This window comes from Anser brachyrhynchus (assembly GCF_964034855.1).
Source record: "Anser brachyrhynchus genome assembly, chromosome: 1".
NCBI lineage: Eukaryota > Metazoa > Chordata > Aves > Anseriformes > Anatidae > Anser > Anser brachyrhynchus.
In genome coordinates, this window is record NC_137694.1 from 941,817 (window position 1) to 964,158 (window position 22,342).

Consider the following 22,342-nt stretch of genomic DNA (forward strand, 5'->3'; position numbering starts at 1 on the left):
CTTAGCAATTTCCCTGGGCCTGAGGCCCCCAGGCTGACCTTTACGTGTCTGTGCTCGCTGAGCCCTGTAGCGATGGGGGTGAGCGTGGCTGAGCAGCGTCAGCCCCACAAGTAGCAGAGGGTGAGCTGCCCATCTGATTGTGGAGCAGAGGGACCTGGCCCTGGCGGAAGTTTTTGGGCTTTGGGGTTGGAACCTGCCCCCAGCTGTGGCTCCTCCATCGCTGCTGACGTGACCTTGGCCAAGAGCCTTCCCTGGGGGCAGGAAGGAGGCACGAGCTGCCTGGCTCTGCCTGCTTTAGTTGCTTGCCTAGCAGCAGCAAAGCCCAGGAGCCCCTCGGCTGTAACACGTTTATTTGTAAGCACCTTCTCTCGAGCCCTGCGGAGGACTTGGGATTGCTTGCTGGCAGAAAGTAACGCTGAAACAAGACCAGACAAAACAGACAGAAGAAAGACCCGCCACCTTCCTTGGTTTAGTCGCAGTTGGCGGAAGGGCTGGGGACGGCCAAATCGCCTGCACGCTGCCAGCCTCCCCCCGCCACCTGGGTGCTTCATCACCCCACGAGCCCCCCGGCTGCAAACTGCTGGAGTCGGCAGTGGAGCGCAGCCGGGGCATCCTCCTTGCAGGGACCTTCTGCGCTGGGGCGTGGGGCTGGGCTGTGGGGCTGAGCCCTTGCCACTCGGAGCATTTGGCTCTGCACCGGGGCTGTGAGAGTGCCAGGAGCAGCTCGGTGCTGCCTTGGGACGGGGGCAGCAGCGCAGGCGGAGGAAATGGCTGCGGCGACGTGGCCCCGGCGCAGCGCCGTGCCTGGGGGTTTTCATCTGAAGAGCGCAGGAAGCCGCGGTCGTGCTCTCGTGCAGCGACTGCGCCTGGGTTCGATGTCTGCGTGCTGCAGCCGCCTCCGGCAGCGGGGGTCTATGGGCAGGCGTCCCACCGCAGCAGCGTCGCTGCAGCCACCACCGCGGTCAGAAACCTGCCCAGGGGACCCTGTCCCGTGCCGGTGGCTTCCTGCACGAACCTCTCCAGGCACGGAGGGCCGAGTCCACGAGATCCTGCCCGGTTCAGGGAGCCGCTGGGGATGTGCAAATCGTGCTGAGGCTTCGGGTGCAGCGGGACCCAGGGTGGCAGCCTAGGCGATGGCCCCCAGGGACTCGTCGTAGAAGCCCTGGAGGCCCCTGTGGTGCTGCAGGGAGGGCCGCTGGCCCACCGCGTCCCGGCGGAAATTTCGTCTCAGCCACCCGTAGGCCAGGCTGTGCAGGAAGCCCTGCAGGGACGTGGTCAGGGCCTGCGAGGGAGGACAGGACGGGGGGAGCCAGGCTCAGCCGCACGCAGGGCGATGTGTGGGAGGAGGTGGCCTTCCTCGTGGGGCGGCCACGTGAACCAAAGCACCTGGCAGGCGCTGAGGACCCAGGCATCGCCCAGCAAAACAGGGGGAGACCAGAGGCAGCCCCATGGCCACGGCGCGTCCTTGCGTGGCTGAGGTGCCCAAAGCTGAGCTGGGCCTGGGGCAGCCACCAGCGAGCCGGGGCCTTTGCCCTGATTCTGTCCCGGTGGCACCGGGGGGGTGGCAGCACCCATGGAGCTCGCCCTGCCCCAGGGGGGCATCACTGCGGCCAGGGGCCGGCGTGCTCCCACTCCCCGGCGGCAGCTCCCGGCTGCGCTGTCCCATCGGGGCCCCGCATCCCCTCCACTTACACCGCCAACAGGGACAAACGTCCCGGTGCACGGCCCAGGGAAGGGCCCTTTACTTACTGTAGCAACATAGAGGACAAAGACCGAGGCAGGTTTGACGCTGGTGAAGGAGAGGATGGTGAGGAGGAAGGCTGGAGGTGGGAAACAAAAAATGGTGTTGGTCCCCCTTCGTCATGAGCTTCCCTTGCCAAGTGGCAATGCTCGTCCTTTCCCACAGCCTATTGCCCATGTCATAGGGGTCTATGCAGGACAAGCACCTGCGTGTAAAACAAAGTCCTTCCCGACACGCTGCCCGGGCCTCATTGCCTCAGGTTTCTGTAAGACTGGAAGTAGAAACGGGCCCAGAAGGGGATGAGGCATTTATAAAGAGCAGGGCCAAGAAACGCCATCCCGCCTCCAGCTCAGAAACGCCGCCTGAAAGGCCAGGGTGGGCTACGCCAGCTGCCTGGCTGACTTCATGCTGTGCTTGGGGGGGGGTCCTCATGTGGGGTTTATCCAGCCATGGACCCTTGCAGACACCCTCGAGCTGTGTGCTCTTATCCAGTCCCAGCTTCTTCTCCTGGCCCTGGGTGCTGCCTCAGCCCAGGACCAGCGGGGCTGGGGCAGGCGCTGCGGTGGCTTTTGCCTGCCAGTTCTGGGGGCTGCCCAAACCCCCCCGACTTGCCTGGCGCCCAGCAGAGCAGGAAAACCAGCTGGAAGTAGTGCGAGACTCTGCTGACGCTGCGGATGCTCCTGCCTGCGAAGCCGTCCTTCTCCAGGGCCAGCAAGGGAGCGGCGGCGTTCCTGCGGCACCAGAGCTTCACCCTGCGGTACAGGAGCTGGGCGCGGGGCAGCGGCGTCAGCCGGGGTGCATGGGATGCAGGGGCCCCGCGTTCGCCCCGTGGCTTACCGTGCAGCAGCTGAGCACCAGCAGCAGGTACAGGAAGAAGATGATTTTCCCCTCCAGGCCCACGTCCTTCCTACCTACGTACTGAGAGGCAACAGGAAACCAGTGGGGCCGCGGGCCAGCCCCGTGTGCTGCAAGCCCCCCGGCACAGGGGCAGTGCTGGAGCCGGGAGCTGCGCCTCTGCCTCTGCTCGGGTGGGGACAGCTCCGTCCCCATCCCTCCACCAGCATTGTCCCACACAACGAGCCCGCTGCCTTCCCAACCATCCTTCTAGCCCGCCTTGCAGGTGGGGAAGGGACGGCACGGGACCAGCAGCGCTCACCTCGTAGCAGATATCCTGGGAACGGCGAATGAGGAGCAGGCAGCTGAAACGGCAGAGGGTGCGGGTGGTGGGCCCCTGATGCCACAGCATCGTCCCCGTGGCGCTTTGTGATTCCGTCTCCCACCCCCAAACCCTTCACCACCCTGAGGTTTGCCCTGGGGGGAGCTTGCGCAGCACGGGGCTGTGGCGCGCCCAACCCGGCTGGGAAGGCGCATGGGGCCTGCTCCTGGCCCCTGCTCGGGGCCGGGCGGCGAGGCTGGTGCTGCACCTGGAGCAGTACAGGCTGTAGGTCTCGTTGGAGCGGTTGGACGGCACGACGGGCTGGATGGGTTTTGGAGCGATGTCGGTCAGGGAGGTGCCGCGGGCAATCAGCTGTCCCAGCAGCGTCAGCGCCGGCAGCAGCCTTTGCAGGGAGAGGCGGAGGTGAAGGCGTGCTGTGCCATCCGGCACCCGGGGCAGGGCAGGATCTGTGCTGCAGGGATGGGGCCGGGGGCTGGCACCTACCAGGCCAGGACGTAGGGCAGACCCTGCCACGCGCTCTCCAGGCACCCACTCCTCTCCTGCAAGGAGGAAACCGCCGTGACCCGGCCCTGCCGGTCCCACAGCAGCTCGAGGCTCCAGCCCTGCTCTGCTGGGACCGGGCAGGACTGCAGGGTGCGGGGGATGCCAGCAACACCCCAGGGAAAGGGGCTGCCCATGGCTGCCCACGCTGCTTCCCAGGCCATCGTGGGGCCGGAGCAGCCATGCACGGGGAGAGCGATGCCCGGCTGTGCCACATCTGGGGGACACCGACCTGCAGAGCTGCCACGTGCCACGCTCTCCAGCCGTGGATGGCGCGGTAGGCTTCGTACGCGTAGACCACAACCATCAGGAATGAGACTGCATAGAAGGTCTGAGAGAGGAGAGGGAAAACAGGCTCCTGCTTAGCCCAGTGCCCCAAAGGCACTGGCCCCCATCCCTCCTCTTGCTCTGCGTGGCGACGCCTGCCGTCCCCACAGCAGGGCTGCACGAGGAGCAGAGCTGTCCCCAAGGTGCTGAGCCCCTCCCGGTCCCTGTCCCCATGCGTACCCAAGAGGCAATAACCCCGTGGCCAGCAGGACGAGGCTGGGGCAGGAGGGGAGTGGTGCTGCCCGTGGTGGGCTCCTGCACCAGGCAGGGCAGAGAGGCGCCAGTGGCTCTGTGGGCGCGCGCAGAGCTTGGGCACGAAGGGGCGAGCACACCGGCACCAGGGAGAGCCACGCTCTGCCCTGCCCCAGGGCACAGGCACGGCTGCGTTGGGTTTGCCACCCCAGGCTGGAGGAAGGGCGTGGGGATGACGCGAGGGATGTGGCGGGGGCTGCAGTGCTGATCTCCCCGGGGGTGCCGCGCGTGCTTCCCCGAGGAAGCAGTCGTGGTGGCTCAGGCCTGACGAGGGGGAAGAGGAGACAGCTCTTGGTAGGAGAAACAGCTCCCCGCACGGGACTTGCCCAGGGATCTCCAGCCCACAGATGGGTCTTGTTTTTCCCAGCAATACCGGAGGAGGTGCACAGGTCCCATGAGCCCAGGTCACGGTGCGAGCTGCCCCACTCACCGTGGCCAGCATCAGGCCGTAGGGGCAGGCAGCGTACGCCGGGATGAAGAGCGGGGCTGGCAGCAGCTGGATGGTGGCCGTGCTCAGCAGCACGGCGGCAGCCAGGAAATCTGCCAGGGCCAGCAGGAACAGGGGGCGAAGCTGGGAGCCAGGACACGGTGTTAGCTCTGGCTGGCAGCACCGCCCTGGCCAGCCGCAGCCTCTCCCCGGGCTGTGCAGTGCAGCCACAGCCACGTCCCTCCCGGGGCTGTGCCGGGAGCAGAGCTGGGAGCGGCTCCTGCCCGCTGCGGTGCTGGTGTCCCGCACCTCTGACCCCGCTGTGCCTGAAGCCCGGCAGCAGCGGTGCTGGCCCAGCTCTGCTTTGGCTTAGCCGGGACCAAAACACGTCCCCGGGCCCGCAGCACACACCTGGATGTGGCAGCACCGCCTCCGCCGGCAGGTGACAGCGAGGACTGACGCGCTGCCCACGAGGCTGGAAGAGACGGGGCTGGTGGTGAACGTCCCCGCGGAGCAGCCACGTGTGGGTGCTCTGCGTCCCCCACCCATTGCCAGAAGCTTTTCGTGCAGGGACCGAAGCAGCTGAAGGTGCCCGAGCACGGCGCCATCCCCCAAACCCACCCTAAGGGACCGTGTGCGGGCGGGACAAGCGGCTGTGCGAGGGCAGGGCCGCCGCACGCTGCCCCCACCAGCGATGTCCACAGGGGCCGGGGGTCAGCACCCACCTGAGCAGCAGGGCCGGCACGTAGATGCACGTCAGCACAAAGACCTGCGAGAGGACACAGCGAGAGGAGCCCGGGGCCAGGCGCAGGAGGACGCAGAGCCCCAGGCACGGCCGGACCCGCTCCCACGGGCATCCCCGCCCGGTACCGGCATCGCTGGGGAGCGGGCAGGAGTGAGGCAAAACCAGCACCTTCCCCACGCCGTGGCTCAGGGCCATGCCCAGCGGCTGGAGCCCCTCGGTCATTGCCGGCCCGTTGCTGGTGCCCCGCCAGCCCCACGAGGGGCAAATCCCGCAGCCGGCGGAGCGCGATGCGACGCGGCGGCGCCCGCTTTCCCTCGCCCAGGGCTGGGGAGCGCCGTGGAGCCGCGTCCCGCTCGGGGCCACGCTGCCGAGAGCGGCTCCCGGCACGGCGTGGGGCTGCCGCGGAGGAACCGGCACGACGACGGCGTGAGTCAGGGCGAGGAGCCGAGCGGCGGCGGCGGCTGCTCCGGGAAACGCCGGCTCCAGCGAGCGCAAACCTGCCCAGCCTCGGCCACGCGGGCTTGGCCCTCTTGCTGCAGGGGAACCCGAGCTGCCATCGCCCTTTTGCAGAGCCCCACAGCGCATCTCCCACCCCCCCAGATCTTTGGTGCGAGGAAAGGCCCCGGGCGGGGAGGTGTGCGAGGGCTGAGCAGGGGCTGCAGCGCTCGGCAGCAGCTTTCCGCACGCCTTTACCTGGTTGTCTGAGAGCGCTGACGGACGCTCCTCTTCGTTGGCCATGGCCGGGCGGCTCGGAGCCAGGTCCTCTGGTCTCCTCTCTGCCACCGGGCACGGCCTGGGGACAAGCTGGGGGCCGAGGGGGTGGCGCTGGCAGCAGAGCCGCTCCCGCAGCCGCCTGGGCTCGCTCCTCCGCCCGGCCGTGGGACCTGGCCACGGCTCTGGCTGCGCGGCGCGGCCGGAGGAACCTGCCCAGCCGGGGCTGCGGGCACTTCCCCGCCGACGTGCAGGCTGCCGCGTGCAAGCCCTGCGAGCAGGGAGGGGACCGGCCCCTCGCGGAGCCCGGGCGGGTGTGCGGCAGAGCCTTCGCGCCTCCCCTCGCGCACCTGGAGCGGGAGCGGAGCAGGAGACGCGGCTCCCACGGGCACAGGCATGAGCACGGCCCCTTTCTGTCCCTGCAGCTCGGCCGCCGCTGCGAACGAGGGGGTGCCGCATCCCCGCAGCTGCTGCTAGAGGCGCAGGATGGCTTCGAGGAGGAGGAGGGGAAACTGAGGCACGGCGTCCCCGTGCAAGGTGAGCCCACAGCCTGGCTGCCAGGTGGTGCCGGCGTGCCCCGGAGGCGTACCCCTTTGCTCCGCGAGCACCGGGGGTGAGCGGGGATGGGGCGACGGGCAGGCTCAGCGCAGGCACTCAGCGCAGGATGCGGCCCCAGCGCAGCCCCACGTGCGGCTCGCAGCAGGAAGCTCGGGCAGGGGAAGCCCACCCGTGCAGGACAGGCGCTGCTGAGCGCAGCAAAAAGGCTGCCGGAGGTGGGGAGAGACGAGCAAAGCGCGACAGGCACCCTGCGGGCTGCCACCACGTCGGGAGCAGTGACCGCAGCCACTTCCCCCGTGACAAGGGACGTTCGGGTGCGGGGTGCACAGAGCAACCTCCTCCACGTCCACGCGCAGCCCCAGAGACGGGACTGGAGGTGCAGGAGGGAAGCGGCTGCAGCCCTGCGCTTGCAGGGACCCAGGAAATTGAGGGCAGCGGCTTTCCAAGAAGCCGCCACCAGCCCCAGCCAAGCGCTGCCCCGCTCCTCGCAGGCCCAGCAGGTCCCGGCAATGAACCCCAGGCCTTTACATGTTTCTCACGGAAGCGTGCGGACCAGGATCACCAACGCCCAGGAAGCCCAGCCCTCTCTGCTCCGCTTGCTTAGGCTTGATTGCAGCCGCCGTCCATCGCAGGCTAAGTCCAGCGTGGCCCCTGCCACAAAGCAGGGGGCTCACAGCCTCCCGCAGCGCCGCCCGTGCACCTCCAGAGATGCTGCGCGCTCAGGAGCCTGCAGTGAGATCAGCTCAGGCTGACAAGCTGAAGCACGTCGCTTCTGCCTGTTCAAGCACAGCGTGTGCAAGAGCGAGCGCGCGGAGCCGGGCGGCAGAGCCCGCGGGCGCACCCAGCGCCTCGGTGCCGGCTCAGCAGCTCCCGGTCCAGCTGAGCACCGTGGTGCCCGGCACCCACAACAGCAGCGTGCTGGGGGAGGCCGGGGTGCAGCGACATGCGGGCAGCCAGCCCCCACCCAGCTCGCCCCCTAAACCCCAGGTCACCAAACAGCACGCAAAGTCACGCTTCAAATATATAGATCTTAGGTTTATTTGGGAGGGCGTTGGCTGAATTGAGAGGAAAGAGGGAAGGGTGCGCAGGAAGGTCCAAGGGAAGGCGAGGGGCCGTGGGGGAACAGAGGAAGGGACTGCACAGCGAGAGCTGCACCGAGGTGACGGCAACGGGCAGAGCCGTCGCGGCCCCGCTCCCAGCGGACGAGGTTTGAGAAGCCCCGTGCTTCTAGAGGCACCGCTTGGCTCCAGCTCACCAAAGGTGAGCCCCCGGAGCAAGGGGGGGTGAGCACCCCCGGAGCAAGCTCCGATTTCAATCCCGCCGCCTCCAGCGGAGCAGCACGCGGCCCCTGGTGGGCCCAACGGGCTGACGTCCCCTGCTGGCGCGCTCAGTCCGCTCCCTGCACGAGGGTACCTTCCAGCACCAGGAGCTGCTCCCTGCTCGGCTTTGTTGCCCCCTTCCAAGACCTCCAGCAGCTGCGGATTCTGCCTGGGGCGGTTTTCCCTGAGGAGTTTTTGTGGAGAAATTAGCACCGGGGGGGTTGCGTTGGTGGGGAGGTGCCCGCAGAGCTTCGCTCCTCCTCGCGAGGCGGCGCGCTGCCCTTCCCTGCGGCGAGGCAGGGGTCGTGGAGCAGGCTCCGGGAACTTGGCTGCTGAGACACGGAGTGCCGGCACGGCTCTGAAAGGAAGAAGGGCTCTGTCCCGGGGAGCTGCTAAAGCTCTCTGCGCACCCCGTGGCCCTGAACTGCGAGGCCCTCGAGGCGCTGGCTCCCCCTGCCGAGGAGCTGCGAGGCGCTGGCTCTTCCACCTGCTGCTAGCTCAGCGCCAGGGCTCGTGAGCAGCCTGGGGACTGTTAAACAAGGCCGAACGCCCGCGGCTACAAACGTTCCCTGTACTCCGGGCTGGGGAAGTTGTGCTTTAGCGCCCAAGTTCTCATTAAAAGAAAGCAAATGCACGCTCGTTTTTCCCTCCCGACCCTGCATCGCCTCCCTTACACGAAGCCCAGGCACCGCGCCCCGGGCTTCAGGAGCAGCTCGCTGCGGCAGCGGCGCGTTGCACAGCACTCCCCTCCGCACACAGGCTCCGCACGAGCTGTGCTCAGAGGCTGTGGCCCCCTGGGGCAGCCCAGGAGCCAGCTCCAGCCGAAACGTCACCTGGACCTGGTTTGGGTCTGGCTTTTCGGAGCCCCATCCCCACCCCAGGGCCCCGGGTGACCGGGGGGTGCCCTCTAACTGCTGCGGCACCCAGGGGCTCCGCCGAGCCCCCCTCAGGGTGGGCAGAGCCCCGGGAACCGAGCCTGCCCCGGCCTTACAGCGGTGTACCGAGCCCAGAGGGGTTTCAAAACGCTTCGGCTTCCTCCCTGGCAAGCTCACCGACCCACAGGGAAGTTATGCGAGAACCTCCAGGGCTGCGCAGCAGCAGGCCAGGCCCTCACCCAGGCAGCAGAGCACAGCCTCGCTGCTGGGGCCACGCGCTCGCCGCTCCCAGAGCTGCCACCTGCTGCCCCTCGCTCCCTCTCGCTTCTCCGATCCCAAGAGGAGCAACGCCTCGCGCCCAGGCGGAACCGCGGAGCACCAGCAGCGCTGTGAAACTCCCGCGCGTTCAGGAGACGGCTGCTGAGGGGCCGCGTTGCCCGTTTCAGCCTCTTGCTCGGTTCCCAGCTCAGGCGGAGCCAGCAGGCCGAGCTCCCTGTTCCAGCAGCACCGGCACACGGCGCCTTCCCCTCGCGCCCCGCGTGCTCCCGCACAGCCACGAGGTGTCCTCAGAAAAACCTTCCTGGGAAACACCGGTAACAGCACAGAGAGAGCTGGTCAGAAACGGGAGAACACCGTAACACACCGTGTCCTCCGGTGGTCCCCAGTGCCACGGGGGGTGCTGCAGCCACTGGTACAGATCTGGCGCTAGGTCACGAGGCGTTTTTAAGAAATTGCTCAAGATTTTCTGCATTCGGATGACGCTGGTAGTTAAGACTCATCCTTCTTCTTGCGGGCTTTCAGCTCGTCTTACGTGATTTTAGCACCACGTTAAGTGCTTTTTTTTTTCCTCCTTTTTAAATTCGAGTCAGGAGCCTGCGCAGCGTTTCCAGATACAAGCAAGTTCCACCCTGACAGAGCTCCTCGCCCTACGCCTGACAAGCAGAGATTTTTTTTTGTTAAAAAAAAGAAAAGCATCGGTATCCTTTTTTTTTTTTTATGCCAAATTCCAACTCAGAGCAAGTCCTTACAGCAGCGAGCTCTGCGATCCCACCGGAGCGGTTGGCACGGTTCGTTTAAGCCCGTGCTAACAGCACGAGCTAAGCCCAGGTCCTTGCTGGAAGCTCCCTGCTCCTTCGCGCTGTCGGAAAGAGGCGGCCCCCCAGCGAGGCCTTCACCGAGAACCAGAAAGGCGTTACTGAGCAAGGGCAGGTAGGGGTAACAACAACCACCTCATCTCTTCCCAGAGGGCCACCAGCTGCTGTAAGCCGACTGTTTCCTGATAGCCTGCTTCTCCTCTGGGCTGAAATGCAGAATAGTCAGTATGGCAGTTAGAGTCTGCTGGCGACCGAGAGGATCTGGCAGCGTCAAAAACCTGTAGACGATGTTCTTGAGGTACTCCAGGTTGGCCCCCTCCCTGCTCTTATCTCTGAAGTTCTTCTGGATTTCGTCCCGGAGCGCCGACACCTCTTCCCGGTGCTTCTCCTCCTCAGCCAGGACTCTCTCCTGGAGCCGGTGAACTTCCATTTCCAGTTTGTGCTTCTGCTTCCTCAGCGCTACGATCTCCACCTCCTTGCGAGCCAGCTGCTCCGCGTACAAGAAGAAGGTGGGCTCGCTGCTGGCGGAGAGGCGAAGGGCCTGGGGGAGGCTCTCTGAGGCATCGGTGGCCGGCGCGTCATCGCCGGCAACGTCGGCGCCCGACGCCCCGTAGGTTTTGGACCCCTGAAGCCCGGCGTAAGGCAAGGTGATGGATCTCAGCTGCTCCAGCTCTTGGTCCTTTTCCGCCAGCACCGCCAGCGCCCGGTCCCGCTGCTTGTGCATCTCCTCCTCCAGCTTCAGCGCCCGCTCCCTGTAGTCCAGCTGGCAGCGCTCCAGCTCCTGCCTGTGGAGGTGCTGCAGGTGGGACAGCTCCTGCTTCTTGGCCTCCACGTCCAGCTGGTGCTGCTTCTCCATCTCCTCCGCAGACAGCTGGAGCACGACGTACTTCTCCTTCAGGTCCGCCAGCTGCTCTTGAGCCTCCTCCAGTTCTTTAGCCAGATTGACGTCTTTGAGGGACTTGTTCTTGAGAACCACCTGTGCCCTCATCTTGTACCTTTCGAACTCTTCCTTCAGCTGCTTCAGCTCCTGCTGGTAGTACAGAGCAGTGGCCTTCTCGCCATCTGCGGCCTCGGTGCCCTTCGGCGGCTCCAGCTCGCACAGCTTCTCGATGTCCAGAGCGGGCTGGCTCCTCTTCGCCGCCGCCTGCAGGAGCTTCTTCAGCTTCTCCATCTTGTCCTTGAGAACGTTCACGTCCAGGTTGGCCTCTTCGACGCTGACGTCCAGCGGGGAGCGGCTGGCAGCGGCGACGGCCAGGGTTTTGTTCTCCTGGTCCAACTGCACGATGCGGTCCTTCAGCTTCTGAATGACCAGCTGGTCCTTCTGCTTGGCCTTCTCGTACGTGCCGAGCAGCCCCGACACTTCGGAGACCTGGCCCTCCAGGTCGGCCACTCGCTGCTCCTCCATCTGGGCGTGCTGCCGGAGCTGCTCCTCGGCCTGCGCGGTCTGAGAGCAAAGAGACAGGGCAGGGGCAGGTTATCTTAGCGCTCCAGGCACGAGGGCCGCAGTTATACGGGGGCTTGGCTCTGCCCTGCCGACCTCCACGCAAGCGCAGGGCCAGCCTGTCCCCTAACTCCCTACGAGAGCCCCCAGCCCGCCACGCCTGTCTTTAAAACGGAGATTCCAGGACAAAATAAAATAATAAAAATCAAAAAACTTGGTTCTGTTCCCTGCTCTGCAGGGCTGCTGTTCGCAGCACGACCTGCACTGTGGTGGGTGTGCGGGGGGCGGGAAGCAGCAGGCTCATGCCGCAATCTGCCACAGGATTTTTTAAAATGTGCACGTGCCCTGAGCTTGGATACATCCTAGTGCAATTCACCCGAATGCTGCGCTCTGTTCCAGGCGCGGCGCTCCCTGTATTGGCCTCTCTTCCTTCCCTTGAGCTCTCCAAGCCCCACCATACCCCCGGGCTTTCCGCAACGCAGGTCCGGGGAGCCCCTGGGCCAAAACTGCTCCGCGTGGGTCCCATCCGTGCGGGTGGGCAATCCCACCGGCCTCACAGCACCTTCCACACGGCCCCGTCCGCACCCCTGCGGTCCGACAGGCTTTGTCAGGGAAGCCGTGAAGCCCACAGACATCCCTCCCCAGCCGTGCTGCAGCACAAACAAGGGGAAGGCCGATTTCCCTGGCTTTCTGCCTAATCCTCCCGATTTAGGGAGGGTTACTTAGAGGTTATTTCCCTCCATGAGCTATCGTAAGGGTGCCTTGCATTGCGCTGAAGTACTTTACAGAGACGAGACTGTGCTCGTTGTCACAGCAGGCCAGAGCAAAGGTCTCTCCTCCCAGCCCGGCCACGCCAGAGCCGAATGAGGCTGCTGAGGACAGTCACTGCGTAACCACACCCGGCGGCCACCACCCGACGCACGCACCGAGTCACCGACAGCTTTCATTTCCCTCAGGGAACATCAGCCCGTCAAACACAGCAACGATGTTCTCCTGCGACCAACCTCTTGGGCTTTGCAGGATGGGGCAGGGGAGGAGAATTTGAGCTCCTCCAGCCTCAGACCCTGCTCCCGGTGCCGCCGCTACACCGCACAGGGCGAGCTGCTCCAGGGCCCGCAGGAATTACCTTCCGCATCTCCTGCAGCAGCTGCGACTGGAAGTGGTGCTTCAGGCTGGCCATCTCCTCCTGCAGGTCCTGGACCCGGGGGTCTGGCTTCTTCCTCTCTTCCTGAACGGCCTGCAGCTCTCTCTTCAGGTCTTCCACCTCCTGGCTCAGCTGCCTGACCTGCAGCTCGTAGCCCTCCGCTCGGTCGGCCACGCTCACCCTCCCGGCCAGCGCCTCCCTCGTCTCCTCCAGCTTCAGCTCCGCGTCCTGGCGCAGAGCCCGCTCGCTCTGCAGCAGCTTCTGCAGCTCCCGCAGCATGACGGCGTGGTCGCTCTGCTCCTGGGCCCGGTCGTGCTGCTGCGTGATCAGACGGGCTTTGGTCTCGGCGAGCTGCTCCTGGACGGACCTCAGCTCCATCTCCAGCTTGTCGGTCTCGTCCTCCGCCTTCTTAACGGCATCATCCAGGTCCTGCTTCATCTTCTTCTTGTCCGCCTGGTACGAGGCTTCCATGCGGGACTTCTCCTGCGTCACTGTTGACAGCGCGCTGGTCAGGGTGGCCAGCTGGGTCTTCAGCTGGAGCACTCTTTTGTCAGCCTCAGCAGCAGCAGGGGGAACATCCCCGCTGCTTGTGCTGACGCCGCTCTCCGAACCGTTTGTCTCCTCTGATTTAAGAGAGGAGGCTGCCGCCGCGGGCTTCTCATCCTCAGTCCCTTGCTCACCCTTGGTGCTGGCCAAACTGGCGGCTGTGTCTGCGCTGGTAGCTGTCCCCACGCTGTCTTCGCTGTGAACCGAGCTCTTGTCATCGGCAGAATCGGCAAAGGAAGAGCTGGAGCTAGCCACAGACGCGGGCTGAGCGCTGCTCAAGCCAATATCTGCCTCGTGAGACGCGGACAACACTTTTAAGCTGGCTTCCAAGGCTTCCTTCTCATTGATCAGGCTCTTGTAGGCTATCACGACATCCTTCAGCCGCGCCTGGTAATTAAGGAGCTGCTTCTTCTGTGACTCGATGGTCTCCAGAAGATCTTTTTTACTTGGGCCGCCTCCAAAGTTCATGCCAAACTTCTCCATGACTCCTCACGCGATCTGAAAGGAAAAACACGGCGCAAAGGCTGAACGAACGGCACGGGCACATTTGCGACCAGCAGCAGCACGTGGCCAGTTGGGACCATCGTGCCAAGCCCCCCAGACCAGCACAGCGAGCGACTGCAGTGTGCTCTCCCCACGCACTGAGCCCTACGCAAAGGGCCCGAAGGCCCCGGGGGCTGCAGGTCTCGGTGCTCTGCCAGGGAGCTCAGGGCGGCCGTGCTGCAGCCCCGGCACCTCCGGCTTCTCAGCCAGGTGCACACAACGCCCCGGCCTGGAAGGGGCCCTCGGGGCTCCCCGGGCCCAGCCCCTAGGACCCCAGAGCCCCCCCCCCACACCCAGCCCCTGTGCCTGAGGGCCCTCCCTGACCTCCGACAGGCCTGGTGCCGTGCCCAGCCCCCCGGGGGGGGGCCCGGCCCAGCCCCCGACCCCCTCAGGGCGCAGAGCCCTCCCCTCACACCCCCCCCGGCCCCCCCTGTCCCAGCTCCACGCCATCCCCTCGGGCCCTGCCGCTGTCCCCAGGGGGCAGAGCTCAGCGCCCGGCTCCCCGTGAGGGAGCTGCGGCCGCCGTGAGGCCTCCCGCCCCCCCCCGTCCCCTCACAGCCCCCGGTCCCCTCACCGCCCCCCCGCCTCACCTCACCCCCGGGCCCCGGGCCCGTTGCCCACGGCGCATGCGCAGGACGCCCCCCCTCCAACGACCGGCGCTCACCGCGCATGCGCAGGGTTGGACGGCCGGGCCGGGCTTCACGCTGCGCATGCGCCGCTGGAGCCGTGCGGGACGGCGCAGCGGAAAAGGGGGGTTCAGCGCGCATGCGCCACCCCGCCCCCGCGGCCTCCGCGCCGGGTGCCAATCGGGAGTCAGCAGCGGCCGGCAGCGAGAGGCCGTGCGGGGGGCGGGGCTAACGCAACGGGGGGCGGGGCTAGTTTCTGAGTGGGCGTGGCCTGCGGTGTGTGGGCGTGGCCTGCGACGAGGGGGCGGGGCTTGGGGCGCGGGGGCGGGGCCTGTGGCGCGGCGGAGCTCCGGCAGCGGGGGCGCAGCGCGGCCGCCCCCACCCGACCCGGCCCGGCCCGGCCCGGCCCGTCCGTCCCCGCCGCCGCCATGGGCCTCACGGTGTCCGCCATCTTCTCCCGCATCTTCGGCAAGAAGCAGATGCGGATCCTGATGGGTGAGCGCGGGGCCGGGCCGCGGGGGCGGCGGCGCGGGGCCGGGGATGGGGAGGGGAGGGGGTGGGATTGGGATTGGGATTGGGATTGGGGATGGGGATGGGGTGGGATGGGGATGGCAACGGGATGGGGATGGGGTGGGGACAAGGATGGGGTTGGGGAGGGGATGGGGTGGGATTGGAACTGGGATTGGGATTGGGATTGGGGATGGGGTGGGATGGGGATGGCAACGGGATAGGGACGGGATGGGGATGGGATGGGGACAAGGATGGGGATGGGGAGGGAATGGGGTGAGATTGGGATTGGGACAGGGATGGGGTGGGATGGGATTGGGATGGGGATGGGATTGGGACGGGGATGGGATGGAGATGGGATGGGATGGGATTGGGATTGGGATGGGGGTGGGTTGGGATGGGATGGGATGGGGATGAGGATGGGGTTGGGATGGGATGGGGGTGGGTTGGGATGGGATGGGGATGGGATGGGGATGAGGATGGGGTTGGGATGGGATGGGGTGGGGACGAGGACGGGATGGGGATAGGATGGGAATGAAATGGCGATGGGATGGCAGCAGGATGGGGACAGGATGGGGATGGGATGTGATGGGAATGGGGGCAGGATGGGGATGGGATGGGATGGGGCAGGGAGCGGTGCCGGTACCGGTGCCGGTGATGCCACCTCTCCGCTGCAGTGGGTCTGGACGCCGCTGGCAAGACCACCATCCTCTACAAGCTGAAGCTGGGTGAGATCGTCACCACCATCCCCACCATCGGTGAGCACCCGGCACCGGGCAGGGCCCCACCGGGCACCGTCACCCCATGTCCCCAGGGTGACGAGGAGCGGGACGTGCTGCCGGCCGCCCCGGTGCTCCACCGCTGCCCTCCCGGTATCCCCCACAGGCTGTGCGGGTGGGGGGCCTGGCTCTCACCCCAATGTGCCACCTGTGGTCACCACCGCAGGCATCCCGGTGGCCCGTCCCTGCCCAACCCGCAGCACTGGGGCTGAATTTGCTGCGCTGGCATGCTGCCTTCTGGTCGGTGTCACCGTGGCAGGAGACGTGGTGTGCCGCCAGCTCCCGGGCAAAGCCTTGGGCTAGGTGCCCGATGCCAGTCCCCGGGCTGGTGGAGCAGCATCGGGATCTGTCTGAGCCACTGGGGCAGGGAGGCTGGGGCTGGTGCCGTGGGGTGCCCCGATGGCCAGTCCTGCGCTGGTGGCCGGGGTGAGGGGCAGAGAGCACCCGTGGTGGTGAGCTTGCCGGTGGCATGAAGCTGGGAGGAGAGGTAATGCACCAGAGGGTCGTTCTGCCCTTAGGGGAACCTGGGCAGGGAGAACAGGGTAGAGGAACCCCCCAAAGCACAGCAAGGACAATGCCAAGTCCTGCCCCTGGGGAGGAGCGGCCCCAGACACCGGGACCTGCTGGAGAGCAGCTTCGAGGTGAAGACCCTGGGGGGTCTGGTGGGCAAGGGAAAGACACACGAGGGAAGACCAGCACCCCTGGCTGCGTGGCCAGCAGGTCCGGAGAGCTGCCCCTGCCCTCTGCCCGGCTCCGGTGAGACACCTCTGGGTGCTGGGTCTGGTGCTGGGCTCCCCAGCACAAGGAGGACGGGGGCTGAGCCCAGTGAGGGGTCACAGAGCGACCAGGGGCTGGGGCATCTCCCACGCGAGGAGAGCTGGGACGGCTCAGCCGGGAAGAGGCGGCTCGGGGGCATCTCGTCAGTGTGCAGGAATCCCCTTTTGGGGGGGGAGCCAGGCTCTTTGCGGTGCCCAGCGCCAGGACCAGAAGCACTGGGCACAAACTGGGGCCGGCAGGCTCCCCCTGGCCCCCAGGCAGCACTTCTGTGCCAGGGCCCTGCCGCAGGGAGGTTGTGGGGTCTCCTCCTTGGAGGTCTTCAACAGCCACCAGCTTGGGCTGCAGCGGGGGCGGCACTGGGTGGTCTCCAGGGGTGCCCCCAGCCCCCGCCGTCCGTGATTTGGGGGGGTGAGCATCCGCTGCGCTGCGCTGCAGAGGTTTTCCAGGGGATGCTCTTGGGAAATGGCTGGGGCAATCGCGTGGTGCTGGTGCTGGGCAGCCAGCAGGGCCCAGGGGAACGTGCTGGGTGATGCTTTAGGGAGCGGGAACGCTCGGCTGAGGGCAGAGCCTTCGTGGGTGCCTCTCCGAAACAGCCAGCCCGTGGCACCAGCGCAGGCTGCGGGTGGCGGTGCTCCCTGGGGGAGCGTGCCCGTGCCCCATGCTCTCCTCCCCATGGTGCCCCCCACCTCTGCAGGGTTCAACGTGGAGACGGTGGAGTACAAGAACATCTGCTTCACGGTCTGGGACGTGGGCGGGCAGGACAAGATCCGGCCCCTGTGGCGGCACTACTTCCAGAACACGCAGGTACGCGGAGCCGGCATGGCCGTGGGCACGGCACGGGGACCCCGTCGGCCCCAGTGCTGCCAGTCATCGGGATGGGACCACGCGGGCCTTCCCCGTGGGCAGGAAGGGTCCGAGGTGGAGGAGCCCCTGGGGGGACCGGGTGTGGGGCAAATGTGGCAGCACTGACCCCCACGGTGCTCTGCCTCCGCGTGGCCGAGGGCTGGGGGGGCCCTGTCCTCTCCGCTGCCCGCTGCACCCCGGCCTCTCCTGCAGGGCCTCATCTTCGTGGTGGACAGCAACGACCGGGAGAGGGTGCAGGAGTCCGCCGATGAGCTGCAGAAGATGGTGAGTGGCATGGGGGGGGATGCCAGCTCCCCAGGAGAGCTCTCCCCAAATTGGGGCTGCCGGCACGGGGCGTGCTCCCTGGGGATGGGGCTCGAGGGTCAGATGGCGGTGACAAAGCACAGGGACCAGGAGCACTTATGAAGGGGAAAATGGTCAAGAAAATGCTGGATTATGTTACAATTAGCCAGGGCTTTGCCGGCTGAGGCACTGAGACCACCGGTGCTGGAGCCCACGGCCGGGACCCATCGTGCCACGGCAGCACCCAGCACCGGCTCACCGAGCGGGGCGCGGTGAGGCCTGGCGTGCACGGGGAGGGCAGGCAGCTGCCAGAAACGACGTCCAAAAGCTGGTCTGGGTGGCAGGGATTTCACACTCCTTGGCTCGCTGGGCGCAGAGCATCCTCGGGGTGGGAAGAGGGCGCAGAGCGAGCACGCAGCAGCCTGGGAGCGGGGTGGAAGGACAGCCCGGTGCCCCCCGGCTGCTCCCCCTCGTCCGCAGAGCCCCGTTCTGTTTGAGGCAGATCTTTACTCTGCTTTTGCTGGGAAGACCCCGACAGCCGGCTCCCCTGGCCCTAGCACGTTTGCAGCAGTGATCTTCATTTCGGAGGAGAGCGGTGCCCTCTGTCACCTGGGGCCGTGTCACGGCGCTGACGGCCGTCCCGTGCGAGCGCAGCGTGGGCGCAGGGCTCGGGAGCCCCAGCTGCGGGGACACCGATGCCTCCAGGCTGCAGGAGCCCTGGGGTTTTCCACGCTGCAGGGTTCCCATCGAGGCCACAGGGTGCAGGGACTCGGGGCTGGAAGCTCGGAGGTCACCGAGCCCAACGGGCACGAGAGAGGTGCGGGGAGGGGGCAGAGGAGCCGGAGCCCTCCTGGCCCCGTGCCCGGCTCAGCCGTCCCCACCTCTCCGCAGCTGCAGGAGGACGAGCTGCGGGACGCCGTGCTGCTGGTGTTCGCCAACAAGCAGGACATGCCCAACGCCATGGCGGTGAGCGAGCTGACCGACAAGCTGGGCCTGCAGACGCTGCGCAGCAGGACCGTGAGTGCGCGGGGACCTGGGGGGGCCTCGGGGCCACCGCGGGGCGTGCGGCCGGGAGCCCGTTCCCCGCCTCGCCGCCTGCCACCTCTCCTTCTCCCTCTGTTTTGCAGTGGTACGTGCAGGCAACGTGTGCCACGCAGGGCACGGGCCTCTACGACGGGCTGGACTGGCTGTCGCACGAGCTCTCCAAGCGCTAGCTGCAGCCGGCAGCGTGGGGCGCAGGCGGGCCGGGGACGTCTCTCCCAACCGCTGTTCTCTTTGGGTTCCTTTACTTAATTTTTTTTTGTTGTTTTTGGGGGCGTGTTTTTCCTTTCCCCCCAGCGTGGCCTCGTCTCTGTGTGTTTATCTGGTAGGACTTGAACCTCAAGGACTCTTCAGGCAGCTCTGCCTCGCAGCGCCTGCCTCTGCCCCGGCCGCTGCGTGCCGGCCGTGCCCTGCCTGCGAGCGTCCCCCCGGGGAGCCTGCGGGGCCGGGCGAGGGGCTCGGGCTGCGTGGACGCCGCGGGAAAGGAAGGATCCTGCTTTTTATCCTTCCACAAACTGTATAGTTCTCTCGGGGAGGGGGCGTATGGCTGCGTAACGTGCTGTTGTACGTGGAGTAATTAAACACCACCACTTTGTACCCTGCGCCCGGCGCGTCCCTGCTGCCTCCGGGGCCGCCTTGGAGCCCCGCTCTCCACGTGCAACTTCAACGAGAGTCTTGGGGCAAGGGGATTTGGGCCTCAATGCAACCTCGCCTGCACCGTGCTGGGACACAGAGGAGGTGGGCAGAGGCTCTCAGGTGTGTCCCGCTGTCCCCTGACCCATCCTGTAGCTGCCCTGGTGCACCAAACCAGGAGAGGTTTGGTGGTTTGCTCGTGGCCAGTCCTCCTGCCGGGGCCACGCTGGGAGGGACGCCCTCGTGCTGGCACGCAGGGTCACCTCGGGCCATGTGCTGCAGGGATGCTAATTGGGTTGTAATTAGTGGTGCTGCACAAAGCCCGATGGCAGCAGCGGAGCCGCGTGCGCTCAGCCGCTGCCTCCCCGCCGCGTGGCGATGGCAGGGGATGAGCTGGGGGGCACCTCCACACGTGGGCCCCGCGGCCCCTCCCAAGCACGGAAGGGGACGATGGGCACGGAGCACCCCCGGGGACTGCCGGCAGCGTTGCCACACGCGTGTGCAGGGATGTGAGCGTCCCCCTGCCAGGCACACGTGTCTCCCAGCTGCGTGCCTTGCAGGAAGGTGCTCCCCACGCTGAACTGAGCTGTGCGCTGCTGGTCCTCGTGGGGACGCGCTGTCCCTGCGGGCTGTCCCTGCGGGGTGGCACGTGGGCAGCGCGCTTGGGGCTGGTCCTGCCCGTGCCCCTTCCCCTGGGGCAGAGATGGGAACTGGGGGGCTGCGGGTTCCCACAGCAGTCCCGGGCTCTCCGGCTTCCCCCGGGTTTCAACCCCTCGTGCTTGGTTTTGCAGCTGCTGCGGGGGCTCCCGTTCCATGCCGGCTGTACAGCCGCATGCCAATGTTTTATCCGGATTTGTTCTGAAGCCCCATCGCTCAGGTTCCCAGGGCTCAGTGCTGCTGTCCCGAGGCCCCGGCTCTGCCTCTGGAGCCGACGCAGGTCGTTGCCTTTGGTGGAGAAAAGGGGACTGGCTGGGCCAGGGGGTTCCCTGGGTGCTTGGTGCGAGGCTTCCCGGGAGAGCGCAGAAGTCCTGAGAGCAGGGCTATGGGCAGAGCACGGACAAGAGGCAGATGTCCCCGGGGGGCCCTGTAGTGGGGTTAAGCCATGTCCTGGGGGGGACAGCGGGGTCCTTTTCTCAGCTTGTTCCCCACGCCTTGGTCCTGCCCTGCACGTGCAGCCTGAGCTCTGGACCCTGCGGGGCTGTTCCTGCACCGAGCAGCCCAGCGGCTGCTGCCCCCCAGCTGGGGAGCCCCAGGACGCAGCAGCTCCTGGTCCCTGCTTCGCCCCGCGAGGATTTCCGAGCCTGGCTGCTGCCCCTCCGGTGGTGGCTCTCCTCTGGCTTCGAGCCCTGCAGGGGCAGCAGCCTTGGGCTCCCAGGATTTCAGCTTTCCCTGCGGGCATCCAGCAACGCACGATGCATCCCACTGCATCACCAGCGGTGCTGGGGAGGCGAGGCAGGAGCAGCTTGGCGGGGTCTCACGGCGCGCATCCACCCTGCCCCACGCGGGGCAGTAGGCTTGGTTTACAGCACGGCCAAAGAAGTCCTTGGGGGGCTAAGAGGGGGTCAGGAGAAGCCAGGACCCAGCTGGTGGGGCATCGGCCGCTGGATCAGCCGTGCCTGTCAGCTCCTGGTGCTGGGCTTCCCCCAGACTCGTGCACGGTCCTGCTGGCACTGGGGACAGCTGTGTCCCCTTCGCCCTGGACAGCCTGGAGCAGTGGTATAGGGGAGGGGGGGACTCGACCTGTGCTACCCCTCTCCCAGTGGCAGGACGCACCGGGGAGCCAGAGCTCAGCCAGCCTGCTCTCAGAGAGCTGGGAAAAAAAAAAAAGCGTGAGTAATTTAACGCCCCATTTACCAGCAGCTCCTCACACCCGGCCTGGCCAGCAGCCTCAGGCTGAGATGAGCGGTGCCCTACAAATGGCAGTGGGGTGGCTGCGGGTGTCGCTTTGGCACCCAGCCGCTGCCACCTCCAAGCCCGGGAGCTCCCACACCCTTTCCTTCTCCGTGACCCTGTGCAGCCCCTCCAGACCCTATCCAGCCCCCCTGCTCGCCCTGCCTCTGTCCCTTTGGGTGCTGCTGGCCCCATGTCCCCCCTGCAGGTGGCTGTCCAGCTCCTCCAGAGCCCCCTCTCCTCCGGCAGCGTGGCTGGAGGTGCTGGGACGCGGTGGCCGGAGGGGACAGGACACGTCCCCACGGCCGCAGTGAGGTCCCCATCAGCTCCAGGACCCCGGGGGAAGGAGACCAAGCAGGGGTGCTCGCTGCGGGCTCGCTTCCCGGGACAGGAGTTTGCAAATCTGCGTGGGGCATCGCAGTCGCAGCTTGGCTGGGGGTGAGCACACGTCCTGGCTGCATCCGTGCTGGGGAAGGAGCCCCCTCCCCACTGCCAGGCGCCCCCCAGCTGGATCCCAGCGGGCTCCCGGCACCCTCACAGCGTTTTGGCTGCCCCACATCTCTGGCTGCCCAACCAGCCCCTGCAAACGCGGACCGACACCAGGCAAATGGATCCCACTGGTGGCGGCGTCCTGCACCGTACACTGACCCCTGCGGGGGCCTTTGCTGGTGGGTTCAGCAGCTGCAGCACCAAACCTGAGGCCTGGGCCCCCACCTATAAGCCAAATATTAGTTTTTACATGTCATGTTTTTTTCAGGCAATTTTGTTTTTTAATGTTTTTGGAGGTCTTGGTATGAAAATGCTGTTAGCATCCCTGACCCTATGTCACCCCCATCCCTGTCCCCATGTCTCCCCATCCCTGTCCCCATGTCACCCCCATCCCTGTCCCCATGTCTCCCCCATCCCTGTCCCCATGTCACCCCCATCCCTATCCCCATGTCTCCCCCATCCCTGTCCCCATGTCACCCCCATCCCTATCCCCATGTCTCCCCCATCCCTGTCCCCATGTCTCCCCCATCCCTATCCCCATGTCACCCCCATCCCTGTCCCCATGTCTCCCCCATCCCTGTCCCCATGTCTCCCCCATCCCTGTCCCACGCTGCCCTCCCCATCCCCATCCCCACCCCTGGGGCTGACCGTGGTCAAAATCCCTGGGCCTGGCTCACCCCAGCACTTTGGGTTTGAGCCCCATCGCCTGTCCCTGGACATCCGAGCAGTGCCCCAGTTGTGGCACCAGCTCCTGGGAGGGATCACGGGGCTTGGGGGGCACCGGGCACTGGGGCAGAGCGTGGGGGGAGCGGAGCTGGCGGTGCCCAGGGCTCGGGTGGCCGGGAGCATCCGTGTCCGCATCTCCTGACTGCACCCAGGGGCTGGAGAAAGGGGTGTGGGAACCAGCCTGAGCGTTCTGCAAGGCTGAGCGATTGGGATGTCACAGCTGCATACTCCTGGGATGTGATTTTTTTTCTCTTAGTGATATCCGTGGAACATTTTTTGCTTACAAAA

At 66.4% G+C, this 22,342-nt stretch overlaps 3 protein-coding genes across 11 annotated transcripts; 1 reads left to right on the plus strand and 2 right to left on the minus strand.

The window, feature by feature from the left end:
* Positions 1-333: 333 nt before the first annotated feature.
* On the minus strand, positions 334-6,379 carry LOC308191578 (uncharacterized protein; the record flags this gene model as incomplete). Of its 8 annotated transcripts, XM_080584106.1 has the most annotated exons (11): positions 334-1,282; positions 1,750-1,820; positions 2,354-2,472; positions 2,579-2,659; positions 2,898-2,940; positions 3,166-3,300; positions 3,402-3,457; positions 3,691-3,789; positions 4,468-4,608; positions 4,876-4,939; positions 5,190-6,379. In XM_080584106.1, the coding sequence occupies 11 exons, from the start codon at positions 6,377-6,379 to the stop codon at positions 1,059-1,061; spliced, it is 2,223 nt and encodes a 740-aa protein (XP_080440232.1). In that variant the 3' UTR covers positions 334-1,058. The 8 variants fall into 8 exon arrangements, 6 of the variants coding, with proteins under 6 accessions (XP_080440232.1, XP_080440227.1, XP_080440228.1 ...); XM_080584101.1 differs by having other exon boundaries at positions 3,402-3,789; positions 3,966-4,608; XM_080584102.1 differs by having other exon boundaries at positions 2,354-2,507; positions 3,402-3,789; positions 3,966-4,608.
* Positions 6,380-7,492: 1,113 nt separating this feature from the next.
* On the minus strand, positions 7,493-14,178 carry GCC1 (GRIP and coiled-coil domain containing 1). 2 transcript variants are annotated; one of them, XM_080584176.1, is made up of 3 exons: positions 14,031-14,178; positions 12,334-13,395; positions 7,493-11,210 (listed from the first exon to the last, which is right to left on the minus strand). In XM_080584176.1, the coding sequence occupies exons 2-3, from the start codon at positions 13,378-13,380 to the stop codon at positions 9,903-9,905; spliced, it is 2,355 nt and encodes a 784-aa protein (XP_080440302.1). In that variant the 5' UTR covers positions 13,381-13,395; positions 14,031-14,178; the 3' UTR covers positions 7,493-9,902. The 2 variants fall into 2 exon arrangements, with proteins under 2 accessions (XP_080440302.1, XP_080440303.1); XM_080584177.1 differs by having other exon boundaries at positions 14,036-14,103.
* Positions 14,179-14,377: 199 nt separating this feature from the next.
* Positions 14,378-18,918, plus strand: ARF5 (ARF GTPase 5). The gene is made up of 6 exons (XM_080584199.1): positions 14,378-14,561; positions 15,251-15,331; positions 16,824-16,933; positions 17,186-17,257; positions 18,167-18,292; positions 18,403-18,918. Exons 1-6 carry the CDS (start codon positions 14,495-14,497, stop codon positions 18,487-18,489), a joined length of 543 nt encoding a protein of 180 aa, XP_080440325.1. The 5' UTR covers positions 14,378-14,494; the 3' UTR covers positions 18,490-18,918.
* The last annotated feature ends 3,424 nt before the right edge of the window (positions 18,919-22,342 follow it).

Coding starts and splice junctions, on each gene's coding strand:
- GCC1 (XM_080584176.1), bottom strand. CDS start 13,380: ATGGAGAAGTTTGGCATGAACTTTGGAGGCGGCCCAAGTAAAAAAGAT. Junction 11,211..12,333: donor TGCTGCAGGAGATGCGGAAG/GTAATTCCTGCG, acceptor CTTTGCTCTCAG/ACCGCGCAGGCCGAGGAGCA.
- ARF5 (XM_080584199.1), top strand. CDS start 14,495: ATGGGCCTCACGGTGTCCGCCATCTTCTCCCGCATCTTCGGCAAGAAG. Junction 17,258..18,166: donor CCGATGAGCTGCAGAAGATG/GTGAGTGGCATG, acceptor ACCTCTCCGCAG/CTGCAGGAGGACGAGCTGCG. Junction 18,293..18,402: donor AGACGCTGCGCAGCAGGACC/GTGAGTGCGCGG, acceptor TCTGTTTTGCAG/TGGTACGTGCAGGCAACGTG.